This window comes from Tachysurus vachellii, chromosome 10 (genome assembly GCF_030014155.1).
Source record: "Tachysurus vachellii isolate PV-2020 chromosome 10, HZAU_Pvac_v1, whole genome shotgun sequence".
Taxonomy (NCBI): domain Eukaryota; kingdom Metazoa; phylum Chordata; class Actinopteri; order Siluriformes; family Bagridae; genus Tachysurus; species Tachysurus vachellii.
Genome location: NC_083469.1, coordinates 5289919 through 5309918, shown reverse-complemented (window position 1 = coordinate 5309918; position 20000 = coordinate 5289919). Strand labels below are relative to the sequence as shown.

General features: G+C 39.0%; 2 protein-coding genes across 3 annotated transcripts in view; both read right to left on the bottom strand.

Moving 5' to 3' along the window:
* Positions 1-5472, bottom strand: part of peli1b (pellino E3 ubiquitin protein ligase 1b) — a 35764-nt gene extending 30292 nt beyond the window's left edge. The window contains exon 1 of the mRNA XM_060878987.1: positions 5098-5472. The gene's annotated coding sequence lies outside the window, so the exon portion shown is untranslated. The remainder of the gene's footprint in view (positions 1-5097) is intronic.
* An 8671-nt stretch (positions 5473-14143) lies between these two features.
* Positions 14144-20000, bottom strand: part of abch1 (ATP-binding cassette, sub-family H, member 1) — a 45540-nt gene continuing 39683 nt past the window's right edge. For both annotated transcript variants that reach the window (XM_060879915.1, XM_060879916.1), the window contains exons 19-20: positions 19874-19978; positions 14144-17252 (exon numbers count right to left, since the gene is read on the bottom strand). In XM_060879915.1, the coding sequence (XP_060735898.1) occupies positions 17146-17252; positions 19874-19978 (212 nt within the window). In that variant the 3' untranslated portion in view covers positions 14144-17145. The remainder of the gene's footprint in view (positions 17253-19873; positions 19979-20000) is intronic.

Sequence of the window (20000 nt, the reverse complement as noted above, 5' to 3'; positions counted from 1 at the left end):
AGATTGTCTTAAAATGCAAATCTATAAAAATATGTTTGTGATCAGCCTGATTTCTGACCTTAAACAGACGTGCAAATCTGGAACACTGAACATCAAACTAACATCCCATTTCACAACCATGTGCATTAAAATGAAGTTGTTCCCTTCTGCCTAAGAAGTGCTTTCACTACTTCATTTTGAAGTGTGGCTGTGGGGATTTGTGCTCCTTCAGATAAAATAGCAGTAGTGAGCTTGGGCACTGACATAAGGTCAGGAAGCCTGGTGCAAAGTTGGTCTTCCTGTTCATCAGAAAGCTGTTCAGTGTAGTTCTGTGTAGGATACTCGCGTTCTTTCACTAATAAAAGCTCAGGTTTGAGCACAGGTACATTGTCGTGCTGGAGCAGGTTTAGGGAGACTGTAACAGTACAGCATACAAAGCCATTCTACACAGTTGTGTGCTTTTAAGCGACATGTTAAAGTCCTAGTAAAATTCTAGCAAACCGCAACAACTAAGTTAAAAACACTGTGGCAAAAACAGTCAGTCTGCTTACAGATTGGTATCAGTGTGACATCCTCACACTGATCGTGAATTCACATGCAGTGAATGTCATGCTTGTGTCAGGTTTACGGCATAGTGGAACAGAGGTTAATGTTTGGGATACGTGCAAATGGAAAACATACTTCATCAGTACTATATAAATGTTTCATCATATCAAGGGTTTTCCCAAGCTGTCACACTAACGAGTAAAGACAGAGATGCTTTTTTATAGCATTAAATTGCACTCTGTTTTTCCAACCACATTTTTCCTGTGGCTGAATATCAACCAGCGTGAACTACGTGATGTAAGCCACACAATGTGAAATATGTTATAGCCTGTAAAAGAACTGCAGCTGAAAGCTAACACTGTCTATCAAATAATGTAACCAGCACAATGTAACTAGTATCTTGCATGACTGGTATATACTGGTATACTGGTATCTTTGTTGTTCTTGTTGCTAGAGGCACACAGTATTTGCACAACACTCATCCTGAAAGTATATGACCCCTGCACGACACTTATCTTGAAACTACTTTGGCATCGAGCCAGTTCACGCAACATGCACTCGATAATAAACAGTTTGAGCGAGACATTTTCTTTGAGGAAAAGGAAAAGAGGCCACGTGCTTACACGCTTCTTCCGTTTTTGCTTTCATGTCCTGTGGCGTGTGATTGTGCGGTGTTTTGACAGCAATACTGCTGATTAGGATGGGAGCTCGAAGAGCAGAGGTGGTGCTGTTGTGAACGACACAATAGTGTTATCTCTGATCCAAAAAAAAATGCAAAAAAGGTGCAAAAAAAATCAACAAACAACTTTGTGATAAACATTCTAAAGAAGAAGAAAAAAAGTGCATCGGTGCACTATCTGACATTACAAATACTTTCTGATATTTTCATGATTTTGGTCTCCATAATTATACGGGCAGACGGTAGGGATTCGTCTGATATCTGATTAACTTGGCCTGTCTGGATTTAGATGGCAGATCTTCTTTCTATGCCATCACTGACACCAAGTCCATTAGGTTGATGAGCCACAATCCATTGTGTAGAATCCTCTTAATGCAGAAAAATAACCTGCTGTTTATAAATTTACTTAAAACAAACCCTGAAGAGATGCAAATTAAGGTTCATAAATCAACCTCACCTCAGACTTAAGAGCTTGATTATTTTTCAAAACTGTAAGACCGGTGTTATTGGAGTAAAGCATCTGTGCTAATTCAGGACAAGCCAGGCTTTTCACCGGCTACATCTACGCTTTATTTGGTCATACTTATGATTCTCTTTAAATGACAGAAATAACTGCACGGTTTGTTGTTGTTATTGTTAAGGAGCATCCGTTAATCTGACTCGCTGACCTCTTATTATTTTGCTTTTTAGGCTATGCTACTTTTACAAACATCTGATTTCTATAACTTCTGAGTTTCTGCACATGCAGATCAGGTATAGGAATTACAATTTTAGTAGGAACAGTGTAGAGTTTCTAAATAAGCTGCAGGTCAGTGCTCTTATCTATTTTTCACCATGGAAAGCGACACCGTCGGCATGGCTCGTGTTTATTTAATTGAATTGGAGAGGTACGTGCCTTTAAGCCTCTGAAGCTGACAACAATCCAGTTTATAAACATAATTGTGGACATTTATTTGCATATTGACATTGACAAAATTCGATACTGTCAATGGTTTCTGTGCAGCTGTGGAGTTAAAGATCGGCTCTTTTAGAGCTCAGTGAGTCAGTCGGCTGCTCAGCAACATTAATAACGGTAGTATTGATATGTCTCTACCCAAGGTTATGATCCCTTTTCTTCGGACTAAGACTTTATTTGAGCAAATCAAGAGGATCAAAGAGCTTCCTCATGGTCTACGGTCTTACAAAAATGGTGTCAGTGTACAGACACTGGGGAAAACAAACAACTTCAAACTAGTCAACTGTGAATGAAACTAATAAAGTAGTACATTTTTTATATAAAGTGCAAATAAAGGTCCTTTCTCTTGTCCTCTTCACTTCTGATTTCCCTTTGTCAATTCATTCCTGTCTTACTTTGTCACTGTATCCCCTCCCACCTCTCCTAATGTTTCTGTCTCTGTTCATTTTTTCCAGTATTTTTCATCTCCCCTTCTTCCCGACATTCTGTCCCTATGTTCCTTCTCCAAAACATTATAACTTCCCCTTCCTAAAATACACACACAAAATCCCTTTTATAATGTCTTTTCTACCCTTTTCATCTCTGCTCCTCTTTTTAATGCCTCTAACTCCATTATGTCATCCTATTTGCCATGTCCCTCTTGTCTCCATTCCTGTGACTTATTTCCACATCTATTCTTTTCACCATATCCTCATCTCATTTCTCTTCCTCTTCTACTTCGTTCATCCTGAGTTTCTTTACGCCGTCCCTCTACTACTCCACCCTGGAAAGCTCCATTAACCTTGTCACTTTTGACATGCCCTTGTCTCTTTAGTTCTTTAAGTTAGTTGCTTTTCTTGTATTCCATTCTTGAAGCTGTTCAGGATAGTGCTGATGACACTATCTGCCTTTACTGAGCCTCTAAAGTTCTTTGGGTTCTGCCTCATTGCTGCTTCTACCCAGCTGGAACAGACTGTCCAGTTTGTCCTTTTGGGGTGGTGGTAGCCAACTGGTTAAGGCTCTGGGTTGATGTTCAGAAGGTTGGGGTTCAAGTCCCAGTGATGCCGCTGTTGGTCCCTCGAGCAAGGCCCCAAACCCTCCCTGCTACAGGGGCACTGTATCATGCCTGACCCTGTGCTCTGACCCCTGGGATATCTGGGATATGTGAAGAAAGAATTTTATTATGCTGTAATGTGTATGGGACAAACTTTAGGTTTATTCTTGTCCTCTTTTTGCCCTTCCTGTTACTCCTTTAGTCCTGTTCTTATATAATTACTTCACTGTCACAGAATAAAATGGACAACAACAAAAAATGTATATTTATATGATCATTTCAGTCCTGTTGAGGTTTAAACATTGTGTAGGAGTCAGATTTAATAACAGAATGAGAAAATATGTCAAAACATGTCTTTTTTTCTCCCTGTTAAAATGGCAGCTAGACCAATCAGCTTGTGACTTGGGAAATTAAGTGTTCTGAGGTTTGGGGAGGGGTATGAGGAAAAAGTTAGCACTTCATCCACCCAGTGGCTCTGTCTTCTGCACTTTACTGTTGATGTTAATATGAATAATTCAAGCTGAGCTTTACACAAAGCAGGCGATGGCATGCCATCCAGACGGCCTGAGGTTGTGGGGGGTTTATGTTCATGAGGGGGTCAACAAAAGCAATACAGACTACCGTGTCAACGCAGGACAAAGGCGTCCATTCGCCAGGCCAGATGCCAGGCCTAAAGGCTCGATCTGCCTATGCAAATTATCCGGGGCACTTTGACTTAACAAACAATGGCCCAACACAAGCAAGCCAGAATGCAATGCAAATAGCAATAAGCTAAATCAAAGAGCAATCTGTAAAATGCATTACTGCTTCGCTCCATAATTTAAAGCCGTGATCATCATAATGGCAGACATTGTTCTAAGCCAGCACAACAGGTTTGCATCAGGAAACAAAGCCCAATCAAATCTGTGCACTGATAAAAAGAGAAATCACTTTTTACACCAAGGTACACTGGTAAAGAAGACACAACTGACAAAGTCGTCAGGATGGAGACATTTTAAAAGAGAATGGAACAAAAAAGTCACTTTTGGTCTTCAAGATAAATTCATCCAGGAAAAAAAAGAAACAGAGAAGCATCACAAAGCATTCTAACAAAAATGTCAACACACCCAAATTCCTTTAAAGGAACAAACCCGCCCTGGATGACCAGTATATTGATCTTTATAATTAACATTCACTTTTAATGTGATTACGAAACAATATTTTGTCCATGTAACTGCAAGGTTCACGGTTACCGACATTACGCACAACAATGTTGAACAACTTTCACTCTAACATCATCGCTCTCATCATCTCCTTGACACTCAACCACATGAGCCAATCTCGGTCATAATACTACACAAATCTGTTCTATATCTATCTCTAATGTTATAATACATTATAAACTTCTCATTATTATGATGTTAAACTTCACTTTAGTGACACGAGCCACTAAAGCACTTTTATTTGTAGGAGAACATGAACGTTATCCTACTGTGCCTGAGACTGAGACACTAGTTTCTCATCTTTCAATCTATTAACATGGTCACCCTGTGACGTCATCACAGGACCTCACAAAATAGGTTGCTGCTTTTTTTTTCTCCTTTCTTTAATTGGGCAAACAACGTCTTCTGATTTAACGCATATGATCATATTTAGGTACCGTACAAAGCATCAATACAACATGACAACGAGGGAAAAGTTTTTTTTAGTCACCATAAATCACACCAAACAAAGCATTAGCAAATCGATTAGCATACAACATAAGAATCGGTTCATTTATTAACTCAAATAATTCCCTTCATGAATCAAAATGACTCTTAAGAATGCGGCTGCACCAAAATAACAATACACATCTGGGGTAGAAATAACACTTCCAAATAAATAAATAAATAAATAAATAAACAAAACATTTTACAGGATACTTACCCTGATAACGGATTTTTCCACAAACGATTCGGTTCGTTCCAAAAGACTCGGAACCGGTTCGTTAGCTCCAGCGGTTCGAGCAAAAAAAAAAATATATATACATACAAATTAGAAATTAAAACACAATACACACTACACACTATGCTAGCAAACAAAGCCACCTGCTAACAAAGACAGGGGTGCGAATACTTTTAGTATGACTTCAGGGCAGAATACAGGCTGGTCAGATATACTGAGAAATAACGGTCGGTCTCGCGCACGCTGATTCAAAAACACAAAACTAAGGTTTTTAAAATAACTGACACGGAGCTCGTGCCGACGCTCGTGCCGACTCTCATCGCTCAGGTTCTCAGTACTGAACATAAACAGATGGTGGTGTGGCGTCTAGTAGTGGGCGGGGAAAAAAGCGAGGACGCGTCACGTGCGCCTTGGCATTCTGGGAAATGTAGTGCAGGAGAAGAGCGTTGCTAGCTAGTTAGCTAGTAGCATAGATACTTCATTCAAGCATCCATTAGCAACAAACAGCTATAATAAATAAGATTCAACAAACACAGTAACATAGTAAACACCTTCACTCTCCTGCCCAAACATGTACAAATGATCTTATGTTGTAATGTTACAACAAATTCACAACTTGTTTGACACAAACAATGGCATTGTGACTGCTGTTTCCCAGATAATCAGCATCAGTTTTTCATGAATTTCTGTAACTTAGCTAACAGTTTTACAGCCTGTTCACTGACAACACCTGCTCAGAACAAGTAGTCTAGGCCAGTGGTTCTCAAACTGGGGGCCCTTAGATGGTGCCAGGGGGCCACCGGTTCTCTGACAACACCTGCTCAGACAAGTAGTTTAGGCCATTGGTTCTCAAACTGGGGCCCTGAGATGCTGCCGGGGGCCCCAGTTCACTGACAACACCTGCTCAGAACAAGTAGTCTAGGCCAGTGGTTCTCAAACTGGGGCCCTGAGATGGTGCCAGGGGGCCCCGGTTCACTGACAACACCTGCTCAGAACAAGTAGTCTAGGCCAGTGGTTCTCAAACTGGGGGCCCTGAGATGGTGATAGGGGGCCCCAGTTTTATGACATAAATTCATAAATCATAAATTCTGTGTAATTAAATCAGAAAAATAAGGCTACTAACCAACAGCACTACACTGTATAATTTAATATGTTTTGTTTAATTCAAATATTAAGTTTTGGAATGTTTTATGTCATATGTTTTCTTTGGGGGGAGGGGGGGAGTAGGGATGCACTGTATACATGGGGGGTCTCATGTCGAAAATGTTTGAGAACCACTGGTCTAGGCCTAGTCATATTTTCGTTATCACATGATGACTGACATTTTGACACATTAAACATCTCTCTAAATAGCCTTAATAATTTTATTAGCACTAAATAAATTAAAGTGTATTGCATCATCGATGTTATAGGCCGATGCTATACTTTTAAAATTATGTCACATTTGATATCCTGGCCATTGATGCATTAATCATTGCATCTGTCTTTCAAAGATGTCAACTAAAAGGCAACTAAGCATTCTCTCATTTGCCATGAGAGGAAAGCCCCCTAAAAGGCCAGGTTACAGGATGCTGGCTCAGAGAAGGTGGCTAAAAAGGGTAGACCCGTATTTGGTTAAATTGTGTTCAGTGATCCTTACCAAACACAACACCCCCGTTGTTGTGTTTGGGTGGAGGTTTGGAGATGTCATTTTTGCCTGTCTTCAAAACTTGAGAGCCCTGAATCACTAAATATATTACACCTTTAAATAAATCTTTTTTGGTCTCACACCATCACAGGTTTCTTTTCTCCTATTTTATACTCCCAATTTATCCCAAACAACACTAATGATGTATATGTAATGATGTACATGTGGACTGTTAAACTCAGTGTCTTACATCATGTTGCCTTGTCTTGTTATCTGGAAATTGCCAAAGAAGAAAGCTGTCTTTGGTGGATTGCTAATTGCTAATGGAAATTGTTTGGCTAACTATGACACACTGGTTAGGGTTTACTTGTTATAGTACGATATCTAACTTCGTTATCATCTCAAGTTAATTATTTCGTGATGTTGATAATGTAGCTAGTTATTGTTCTATAACTAAAAAAAACCCGAACCAGTTAGTTAACATGAGCTAGCTAGTGAGCTAACAATCCTAACAAACCTCTGAACTCCCAACAGCATTCATCATATCACACTTACTTGCTTAACATAAGAACAGAACAGACAATAAAACACTTTCAGGTTCACTGTATTGATGAAAGACATGAAAAGATGAAAGGTTTAATTTTGTTAAATTAATTGTAAAGTAATTACTCAAGCCATGTTTCACTAGAGGATGTATTTGTTCTTGTTTGAGTAACTTTCTTGATGAGTACATAAGACAGAAGCAATTTCAGTGCAGATCGCTCAGGCGTGAAAAAGAGGTCGAGTAAGTTTCAAAGATGTTTTTCACTTTCTGTGTATGGGATAATGTGGGTATTAGCTAATTTTAAATTTGTACATGGGGTTACACCTAGTCCCTGAACAAGTCCCTTCCTAATGAAACCTGCTAGTCAACAAATGACTCAAATCCCTCAACTGAAAAATCAAGATATTTTTCAATACTGCATAATAGTATGAATATGATAATGAAAATAAGTCGACATTCCGGATTAAAGAGATGAAGGATTTTGTGTGTGTGCGTGTGTGTGTGTGTGTGTGTGTGTGTGTTTTTTCAGATGTCCTTGGCTCATGCTTTATCTGGCTAACCATAAATCTTGGTGAAATTCTGCTCCAATCAGCAGAACATAGCCAGGCTAAAAGATACAACTCTCATATTCCAGTCTGAAGATAGCTACATATACAAATAGAAACACCAATAAATAAACAATAAAAAACATACAAAAACAATCTCAGACTGGTTCTGTGGGTTAAAGATAAAGACGTATAAACACACATGCACACGCACACACACACACACACACAATAATAAATTAGTGTAAATCTCACCATGATCCATATTTAGGCCACTATAGCAACAGCACAACATCTAACCAATACAAGAATGCATAAACATAAACACACACACACACACACACACACACACACACACACACACACACACACACACACACTATTCATCTGAGGTCCTTCCATTAAAATAATTGTTATTGCAGCTGAACCTACACATAACTTCAACCTCAGCTACCTAAAATATTATTATTATTATTATTATTATTATTATTATTATTATTATTATCATTAAGAAGAAGAATTGTTATAATAGCTGCTGGTGTTTTTCATACCATATCAAATGTCTCACAAGGACAAGACTGTCAGATATTCCTATCTTTGAAGTGACATTTGGGCAAAAATGCATGCTCTCTCTCTCTCTCTCTCTCTCTCTCTCTCATGCGCACACACACACACACACACACCTAATAGACTGCTTTATTTATGATTCATACCGAATCCTTTTTTACCCCCTCATATCCTACTGCCATACAAAGCCTGGCACAAGGAACCTTCAGTTCTTTGATCGACTCTTTGATCTTATCTTATGACATCAAATGTTCATGTTCTAATATTTCTTTAATGTTTAAAAAAAAAAAAAAAACCCAGAAAAACCCACAATAAAGGATAATACATTTTTTTTGTTTGTTTTGTTTTTTAAAACTTTCCCTCCTTGCTATAATAACCGTACTGTGTTTCCCCCACCGAATGCTCCAGAGGGCATTTGTTCTAGCCAAGAGATCATTTCAGGATGCGAGTAAATGAAAAACATAGCAACAGCTGTGTGCGAACCACCAAGCTGAGAGGTCGAGAAGAGGTCAGAGTGAGCGAGTATAACGTGGAAAGAGAAAGGGCAGGGAGGAGACTGGTGTGACAGGATCGGGTAATCGAATCTCACGGTTAAGAGTTCATATCCTAACCTCGGTGTTTGGGAATGAGCCGCACACTGTTGTCGAGCTGCTCTGGCAACAGTAACTATGTATACGCGTATGTTTACTTGCTGCTTGTAATATTGCAAACTTGGACGGCTCGAGAAAACCGAGTGCTCACATTCCATAAGCGTTTTACATGCACAGGTGCACGAGGGTTTGACAACGTAGGAAGCTGGATGGAGGTATTGAAGCGTTTTGTTCTTGCTTTAATGGTCTAAAAGATTTGCACAAGATTTCTCTCACTTTAGTTTTTAATTAAAGTGCACATGAGATCCAACTGGGAAATATTTCAGAGTTTAAACAGACTCTATTGGGTTCAGACTGTCAGTGTTCAGTGGTCTCTCTCTCTCACATACTGTATATATATGTGTGTGTGTGTGTTTATATATTTATGTGTGTGTGTGGAAAGAGAAAGAGATATGTATTTTTTCTTCTAGCAATATACTATATACCATAGAATATGCTTCTAGCAATATACTTACCTCTCCTTGCTTTACAGCTATTTTTAGACTTGAGTTTAATTACACAGGGTCGATTTATAATTCTGAGCTGTTGTCAACTCTCTCCACACCTCTGTTGATCAAGATTTTTTTTAGAGCAGCGTAGGTTTAACCCAATAAAAACTCAACCCTGCCCTACTGTAGCACACTGCACTGTCTCACTACAGCCTTGTTCCTGGTGGACTTTCATAAAACAAAGTGTTTAACAAGTCAGGGCTCTGGAAAAAGGATTATTAAAGATCTGTGATTGATGACATGCAGTGGGGAAAAAAGCTTTGTGATCGGGTCTTCGTTAGTGATCAATTGAAGAATGGAATGGCAGGAAGAAATTAGTGTTGGGTTTGTGGTGAACTCGGAAATTACGCCGACCTGTTAGTTGCTCAGGAGCTCTTAGTTGATTCCACTCAGCTACAAACTATTGTAGAGATGACGTTATTTACATTGACATTATTTCCTGTCCAACGTCACCCAAATGAGGATGAGGTTCACTTCTAAGTCTGGTTCCTCTCAAGCTTTCTTCCACATATCATCAACAAATGTTTCAAAGATTTACTTGCTTTTTTTAAAAAAAGTTCAAATCTATTCAGTTCAATGTATTTGTATAACACTTAACAAGGGACATTTTTCTTAAAGAAACTTTACAGAACATAAGAAAGAATGCAAAAATACAAAAAGGTTAACATTATACAAAGATTTATACAAAGATCAAGATTAATATTAGACTTATATTTAAAACTGTTTGTATTTATCCCTAATGAACAAGCCTGAGGTGACTGAGGTGACTGTGGTGAGGAAAAACTCCCTTAGATCAAAGAGGAAGAAACCTTGAGAGGAACCAGACTCAAAAGTGAACCTCCTCCTCATTTGGGTGACACTGGAGGGTGTGTTTATAAACTGTTATAAACACCGGAGATTGATATTATAAATAATGTCCTTTCTACAGTCAGGTACAGTGTGACAATTTTGTATTGATTGTGAGGTTGTTGTCCTCAAAGACCACATGGAGTTGGCATCTTCTCACTGAAATCTTTATCCAACTGGAGCTGGTACATCTCTAGATGCCTCGGGATGGGCAGAAAGAGAGAAGCAAGTGGAGAGGAATTAGCATAGATGCTGTTTATAATATTAACCAGCGCTAGATAATAATGTGTATCTACTGGAGCACTTGTTTGTAGGACATGGTTGTATTATGTTAATCTACATTTAAACTGGGAAAGTGAGTCTGAGCCCCGAACACTGTCAGGAAGACTATTCCAAAGTTCAGAAGATAAATACAAAAATGTTCTACCTCTTTTGGTAGACTTTGATATTCTATGAGCTACAAGAAGTCCTGGGTTTTGTGATCGCAAAGAGCATTGTATCCTGTCAGAAGCCCAGTTATATGATCATATTGTCTTGTCCTTGTAGCCTATTTATTGAAGGACAACCACCTAGTGGGAAAAAAGTAATCTGGTTTTCCTCTTCCACTGATAATGTTCATAGAGCGAGCATGAAGCTATATTTCACCTAGTTGTTAAAAACAGGAATTACAGCAAGTGCTAACAGATGTCCATTGTGGCAGAAATTTCTATGAGCATCATTAGTAGAAATAGAACAGCAGGCAGGTCGGTTCCTTACAGTGTTGCCAGGGTTGCATTTTTTTACACCAGAATTTAGAAATTTAGAAAGGCGACAAGCTTGTGTAATAGCAGCGATTGGAATTAAATCTAATAAATGTACATTAAGTGTAAATAAAAGCACAGGACGGCAGGATGTGGTAGCTTAGAGTTTATTGTGTTGGACTATTGATCAGAAGCTTGTGAGGTTGAATCCCTGGTACACCAAACTGCTACAGCTGAGCCCTTGACTCTCAAGCCCATGGCCCTTAACTCTCAAATGCTCAGTTGTATAAAAATGAGATAAAACATAAGACACTCTATACATACAGTATACATTTACACTTATATCATTTAGCAGACGCCCTTATCCAGAGTGACTTACATTTTATCTCATTTTTATACAACTGAGCAATTGAGGGTTAAGGGCCTTGCTCAGGGGCCCAGCAGTGGCAGCTTGGTGGATGTAGGAATCGAACTCTAGATAAGGGGAATGGAGTGGATCATGTCTGTGTGTAAGAAACGTGTGACCTTGTGTCCTGTGCAAAGGCAGAGTGAAAAAAAAATTCCCTTTACCAGTGTCTCATTTCGTATACTAGTTTCAGGACCAGATGACTGTATGTTCTTGATGCTTAACTGCCTATTACTCGTCAATACTAAAAAAAATAAATAAATCACAATCTAGTAAGCAATAGCATAAGTGAATAAGTGTGTCAGCCTCTTAATTTAAATTTCTTTAAGGCTTTGTAATTAACATCTTCCTATTCCCTCTAAAATCTATGGTCACAAGCCGGTGCTGTTAAAAAAAACTACAATTAGCATAAAATGGGTGGAACGAAACAAGAGTGGTAGAACTTCAGTTCTTCAGTCGCATGGCTGATTGACTTTAACTTTGAATAAAGACTGATTTTGACTTGTGCTTTAATTATAGAACGCTATATATATATATGCTAATCTGTAATGGTGCAGTTTTGGTCTAGACGCTGTAAGTTTATGACACTCCAGGTAGCATTTGGTCTAACTGAGAAGAAGGCTGGCAAAGCAAAGGAAACTTTTGCGAGAACCTATTACACATCACTTCTTATCCAAAATAGCAATTTTAGTATTTATTAATTTATTTGGATAAGATCTAAGGATAAGAAGTGATTTCCTTTTAGACTTTCACATGAAATGTAGGATTATTACTAAGTATACCATTGGAGCATTTGGGTATGATTTGGGTAAATGTCAAACATGCTTGGACCAGGGCCACCCTCCTACAGTAACATGATCAAAAAAGTGCAAAACGAATACACAGGCCAGCATAAAAGGGCAACGCCTACGAACAGACCAAGAGAAAACGTTGTAAACTCTCACGTGCAGCTGCCAAAGATTCTTTCCAAGAGGGCTGAAACATATGGAGCGGCTGGTTGCGGCTAACCTGGTTTACTGCTCTTTCATGTCTTTGTTCTTTAATCTCTGTTTGATCTTCCACCTCTTTCTTTCATTTTCTCTCACCTCCTTATCGCTGGCCTGATTTACTGTACAGCAGTCTATATACGTCTGAATCCGTCAAGAACTCCAGTTTGTTTAGTGCGATCTAAGCCTAGCGCATCACTCCCACTCGTTATTGCCTTGAGATATAGCCGAGTAGGATGTGTTACAGTCTAACAGAACACAGCGTTTAACGAGTATAAACTGTGGAGAGAGCAAAACCACGCACTGACGTGGGTATCGAAAAAGATCGAAATGAGATACACATGTAGGGGTAAAATGGCATTCGGTGAATGGGGACATAAGGGGAGATGAAATGGACGGAGGTGTGGAGTTTAAGAGGATGCAGTTTTCATGGGTTTTAATTGTTAAGCGTTTGTTAAGACGGAAGTTCTCAGTGTTGAAGTTAAAGGTGGGGTCTCCGATGTTTGAAAGCTAATGTTGACATATAAAATCACCAAAACAAACACGCCCCTAACCCAAATGGGTCCCTCCCCTGTATTGATAGCTCCGCCCACACATACATACGTAACCCAGGCAACTAATGGAAAGAAATGTGTCTTTATCATAGCTGAAGGGAAGAACAATACGATTGCAGATAAACAAACAAGCAGAAATGACACACAAGTATAATCATGTAAAGGACAAAGACATATATTAGTTCTGTGTAACAAAACAAAACCAACGTTACTCACCTATCGAGAAGGAAAAAAGCGCCTCGGCGTCTTAAGTAAAGTTGGTCACATATTCACAGATTGGAGTTTCCTGAGTCAATAACTCCTGAGATAAACACTGTTACTACACAAAACACGGTTGTAGCTGCGTCTCTACATTACTACGATAGAAAAGAGGTGTTATTTGTGTAGTAACAGCGAAACTCCAATCTGTGAATATGTGACCAACTTCCTGCTCCTTCAGTTCTCTCCAGCGCTGGAAAGCTGATCCTATATTAACACGTCCTACTTCTTGTCTTATCGTAAACCTTTCTTCTCTTTCTTTCTTTGTTTTTATCCTCCATGTCAATGTTAAAACCGCTTTCTGCTAATGTCACACATGCACACTGAACACTCTCTCCGCTGCATATTGACAAGACACGCCCCTTTCTGCTCATTGGCTACACGTTTGTTTTGATTTTTGTTTAGTTTTTGGCCCGACTCAGTTTTCTGAAGCATTTCTCAAAAATCAGACTCCACCTTTAACTTCATGGATTTTCGCAACTTGTAATATCTTACATGTGTAATTTAGATATGGGGTTAGGAAGGGTTTTTTTTTTTTTTTTTACCTGGGGTTATAAAACCCCGTCCTGAAGCAGAGTCTGCACAGCTCCTGCAGTTTGAACGCCATTTAAATAATTAGAAAATTAATAATAAATCATTACCTTTTTATCCAAATCCATGTTATTCCTTTATACTTTAATACCCTTTTATTATATACATATCCCTGTTTGACTGTGACTCAATAACTAATTCATACCCATGTAGTTCTGTCTATAATAATATTTACATACTTATTTATACCTATTCATCATTCACAATAACATTTATTACAACCGCCTTGACTCCAACTGTGTTTTTTTTATTGTACTGGGTATAGTGACATTTAAAGAATGTTGAATCTTGAACTGAACCAAGGAATGTTGGAAAATATTAGCCGAGACTAACTAGCAAGAATTAACTAGCTATCGCTGACGATACAAATTAGCGGAAAGATAATCGCTAGCTGTCACTATACAAACTGCCTTGATAAATACAAAGTTTTACATAATAACAGATGATTGAAATGCGTATTGTGTTTCATATTTGTTATTAGTTCAGAAAGAAAAGAAAATTGTTTAAAATTTTGGAATTGAAATAAAAATGTAAACTCCACAAAGCATTTAGCCATTAACCGTTTTAGCTTTGCTGTGCCGATCGAATGCGTATCGAATGATTGCGGTGAATGTAGTGAGTAATGAAGCAGAGACAAGGAATAATTTGTCATCTTTGTCCTGCTTACATCCACTCTGTGTGAAGAAGGAAGTTGTTTTATGACAAGAAGTTCTAAGGCATGCGATGCAAAGAAAGACACATATATGTATATAGTTATAAAAAAAACAATAATTCATATTATGAGACAAAACTTGTAGACATCTTTATAAAAGCCATTCCTTCATAGCATTTAACACTGTTCACCAAAAAATACTCAGTTGCTAGCAATTAACCTCGAATCTATCTATTTATATCTCTCTCTATATATATTTCTTGATATCTATAAACTCTGTATAACTTGGACATACAGGAAGGAGCCACGGTATTGATTATAGTTGGTATTGCTGGCACAAGGCTGGTATGTTTGTGCTTGTAGCCCAGGCAATCTCTTTTCAGTACACATGCATCGCCTCCTTGCATTTCTCCTGGATTTTCACAGTTGATCAGTGAACAATGATCGCAGGTTCGGTAACATGAATAATGTAAACATGCACATTTCCCCTTCTCCACACACACACACACACAAACACATAACACAATCAAGATTACTAAAACAGTAAAATAGTCTCACATACATGACTAGAACATTACTTTGAGCTCTTGATGTTCATAAACAGTGCCTCCTTTGGCCAGCAGGAAGGCCTACAGGAAAATAAGGTGATGTACATTGGATTTGCGGATGTGCAATAAAACATGTTAAAGGTGGGATGCATGATGTTTGAAAGCCAATGTTGACATTTGAAATCACCAAAACAAACACGCCCCTAACCCAAATGGGTGTCACCCCTGTTTTGATAGCTCCGCCCACACATACATACGTAACCCAGGCAACTATTATGGCGGAACCTGCTGGGGCAGCTGACCGAGGGGATATTTTTTATCAATAAATGAACTCAATGAGTAATACTATGTGTTTTTGTAGTACTGTGTGTTTTACAGTGAAAGGTTTAGCTCCGTTTCACTCTAAAGACGTTCAATTCTCTCCAGCGCTGGATTCTATATTGGTCCTGCTTCTTGCCTTATCGTAAGCCTTTTTTCGCTTTTCATTTTTATCCGCCATGTCAATGTTTCAACCGTTTTCATGCGCACTGAACACTCTCTCCGCCGCATATTGACAAGACACGCCCCTTTCTGCTTATTGGCTACACGTTTGTTTTGTTTGTCGGCCCGACTCAGTTTTCTGAAGCATTTCTCAAACATCGTGCACCCCACCTTTAATGTTCGTCTTGAAAAGAAAGAAAATCCTCCATACGTGAATCCTTCACACTTTCCACTCCATTAAATTAAAATCTCGGCTGTATTGATTTCCTTGCCTGTTTTTAAGATCAGCCTTCAATACATCAACTTCAGTATGTGGGATTAGCTATTCTGACCAATTCACAGTCTATTAAAACTCAAAGAACCTTCTTCATCTTAACTGACAGTCAAAGATCAGTGTAGCATGACTTAGCATACTGTATCTTTGATAAGATGCACGTCTTAGCGTATCTTAGCGTTACAAATCTAGACATGAGCCGCGTCCCGAATGACGTACTACACACCTACACCATGCCCTATGTGCTCTAGCATCTAGTGTATGAACTGTAGAAGGGTCATAACATCTCAAATAATGTCCAACACACAAAATGCAACAGATTAGCATTTAGAATACGGTAAATTTAAAACACTGAAAAGAAAATCCCACAATGTGTACAGCCTTGTTTACTTTACAACACAATTGTAAGACTTCTTGTTCTTTTTTTTGCATGAGACAGCAAAAAGCTTTATAAAGGAGATCTCAGGCCCCGATCCTGAAGGGTTCCTAAGATTATGAAGAGCTAGGATTAATCGCTAACCCAGTATAAGGAGTGTGAAAACTCAACAGCACAAACCAAGTGTAAAAAGCCCAAGTGAGTTTGAATGACAGGTGGCAATTAATCCAGCCGTATGTCAGAGTAGGTAACTCACACAAAGCTAATGAATAAAGCAATTTAAGGATTAAACTTGATTATATAATAATACAGTATTATTAGCAAACCGTAAACAAAATAAACAAAACAAACAGAAATCTCCGAATGCATCCAAATGATGTACTGTCTTTGTAGTAGAGGTTTCTGAAGGTTTCTTGAATTGATCAAGTTCAGGACAGGTCCCATTTTGCACTGTTGGACAGTCAGTGCAAAGATCAATTCTTTTGTCCATTTGTCTTTCACAATGTATGAGTGTAGTCTCAAGCCCATGGTCTGTGCTAATTAGGACATGTACATATATAATTATATTTAAAGTATGACACTTGCTGGTGGAATGCTTTGGATGCAGAAACAGAACCCATTCTTTCCCTGAGGTGACTGGTTCTGGTCTTTCTGAAAATGAGAAGAGGAAACTGCTCAGCTACTCTGAGGTAACCTTCAGGCTAAAAGTGAACTCTTGACTGGCAGCCCTAGGGGATCTTTATTCTTCCACTCCTTCATCAATAAAAAACAACAAAGAGAGAAAGAGAGAGAGAGAGAGGGAGAGAGAGAGAAAGAGGCCTGGTCTTCTCCGTGAAGCCTGGGACTCGCCTGCCACCTCTCTCCATGATCTGAAGCACTTTCGAGTGACCGGCGTCCCTCACGTCCTCAGCTTGAGGATGATGGTAGCCAGCATGATGAAGAACGTGTTCCAGCCGAGCGTGACGGCGAAGCCGCGCCACACCATCATACGCGACAGACCCCATCCTGAAGAACAAAAAAAAACGATTCAGTATAAACGATTCACGATTCAGTTTGCTTTGAGGTTCACGCTGATCTTCTTTCATTACAGTTTAACCATTCTGCAACATCTGTATAAAAAAAACTAATGGTTTCATCACCACAAGTCTGATATAAAATGAACCAGGACTCTCGGTGTGGCTTTCAGTGTGAGACGTGGGTTTTTCCCTCTGTTGGATAACTGTACAAGGATTTTAGTGACTGAAGATAAATTTTTGAGCTCTTTATGAACATTTCAGAGAGCAGAAATGTACGGTGGCCGAGAAGTGCAAAACAAATTAACAAATCCGAAAACAAATGAACAAAAACACAAGGATGTCAGACAACCCAGAAACGGTAGTGTATCGTTTTTGAATGGAAACTTACCGATCAACTTACCGAACCTGGAAGAGGTTGGTATAGTTTGTGATTGGACAAGACACCTGTCACTCAAGATATACAGCTATGGAATCTTATGTGTAATGTGTAAAGTTCTCCGTTTAAATATAAGAAAATAACAGAATTAATTCACAGTAATCCATTCCATTCATCCATTCCAACTTTTCCCTGCGGCAGACTGTTGAACCTCATGTATACCTTGAGTGACAGGTGTCTTGTCCAATCACAAACTATACCAACCTCTTCCGGGTTGTCTGAAATGTCGTTGTGTTTTGGGATTTGTTAATGTGTTTTGCACTTCTCGGCCACCGTATATATATATATATGTAATATATATATATTACATACACACAGTATTTATATAAATATAAATATATATTACCCCTAGTATTCTAGGGAAAAACATTAATACTGATAAAAAAAAACTACACACCGTTAAAGCTCTGAATGTCTACTTTTATCTGAGCTTCATATTAAGCACCACTGTGGAGTGAGACATGACAAAGACATTCGATGCTGAACATGGACACAACAAAACAGGAGCAAACTCAATTTTTTGGCCTCTGGGAAAAAGAGTTAAAGATGGTTTATTGAAACAGACACTGAAAAGCTTTTTCCATGCTTGGGGATCCTCTTAAAGGGAAGTGGGAGTATAAATAAAAGATGGAGCATATCGACTAAAACACATTTTTTCAGTCTAATACAAAATGTATGAAACATGAAACAAAGCAACACTTCTTTCCTCACTTAGGGTTGTAATTATTAAGCAAGACCACACATGTGGCAGCCTGGGAAATTTTTATTTTACTATTTAACTCATTTTTAATTTGAACTACGGGAGATTAATAAAGGTAACATGGGAACTTTGACATGACTTTAACATGGGAAACGTTTAGCAAACTTAAAATTATAGCCATTTAAATTCTTGGGTCAGAATAATATTTCTGAATAAAGCAGACAATTTTTTAATGGAAGAGATCATACAAGTTAGCACTGTGTGCTGGAGCTTGGAGTGGGTTTGCTACAGTAGCTTAGAGGTTATTTTCTATTTCCCCAAATTAACCCGGTTAAGCTGTGGAGTGACAGAGAGAAGGAGACGGAAAAGGTTGAAGAGGGTTGAAAGGGGTTTCATTTGTGAGGGAGGTGCAATGATAAGCTTGATGAATAATTGAGGATGAGAGAGAGAGAAAGAGTGAGTGAGTGAGGACAGATACAGAGAGAGAAAGAGAGAATACTAAGATCAACAGAGAAAGAAAGAAAGAAAGAAAGAAATAGTGAAATCAGTAACAGAGAGAGAAATAAATAAAACTGAACGTGAAAGAGAAAGAGAGAGAAAGAGTGAGAGCAGATACAGAGAGGGAAATAGTGAAAGAATACTAAGGTAGGAGAGAGAGAGAGAGAGAGAGAGAGAGAGAGAGAGAGAGAGAGAAAGAGAGAGAGAGAGTGAGGACAGATACAGAGAGAGAAAGAGAGAGAGAGAGAGTGAGGACAGATACAGAGAGAGAGAGAGAGAGAGAGAGAGAGAGAGAGAGAGAGAGAGAGAGAGAGAGCGTGAGTGAGTGAGTGAGTGAGGACAGATACAGAGAGAGAAAGAGAGAGAGAGAGAGAGAGAGAGAGAGAGAGAGAGAGCGAAAGACAGAAAGAGTGATGAAACTTACAGAGAGAGAAAGAAAGCTGAGAGAGCGATAAAGAGAGGGAGAAAGATATGGGGTAGTGAGGGGATGCTCGGGTGTCTTGATTGTCTGTAGCAACAAGAACTCTTTATCATGGAATATATGTGGAGCTCCTCTCAAACATTGTGTGTGTGTTCTGAGAGTGTGTTCTGAGAGTGTGTTCTGTGTGTGTGTTCTGTGTGTGTGTTCTGAGAGTGTGTTCTGTGTGTGTGTTTCATTTACTTTCCAAAGCTTTAGGGTGTGTTTGTAAGTGTAAGATTACCAATAAACATTATGCAGGACAGTGCTTCATGTATCTTGTGTGTGTGTGTGTGTGTGTGTGTGTGTGTGTGTGTGAGCATGTGTGTGTGCGTGTGTGTGTGTGTGAGCATGTGTGTGTGCGTGCGTGTGTGTGAGCATGTGTGTGTGCGTGTGTGTGTGTGAGCATGTGTGTGTGCGTGTGTGTGTGTGTGTGTGTGTGCATGTGTGTGTGTGTGTGAGCATGTGTGTGTGCGTGCGTGTGTGTGTGTGAGCATGTGTGTGTGCGTGTGTGTTCACCTCGGTACATAATGCAGCGTAGGGCTTCAGATGCGTACGTCTGAGGCAGCACCAGACTCAGGTATCTCAGCGGATACGGAATACACTCCACCGGCCAAATGACACCTACAGAGAGTTCGATAAGAAA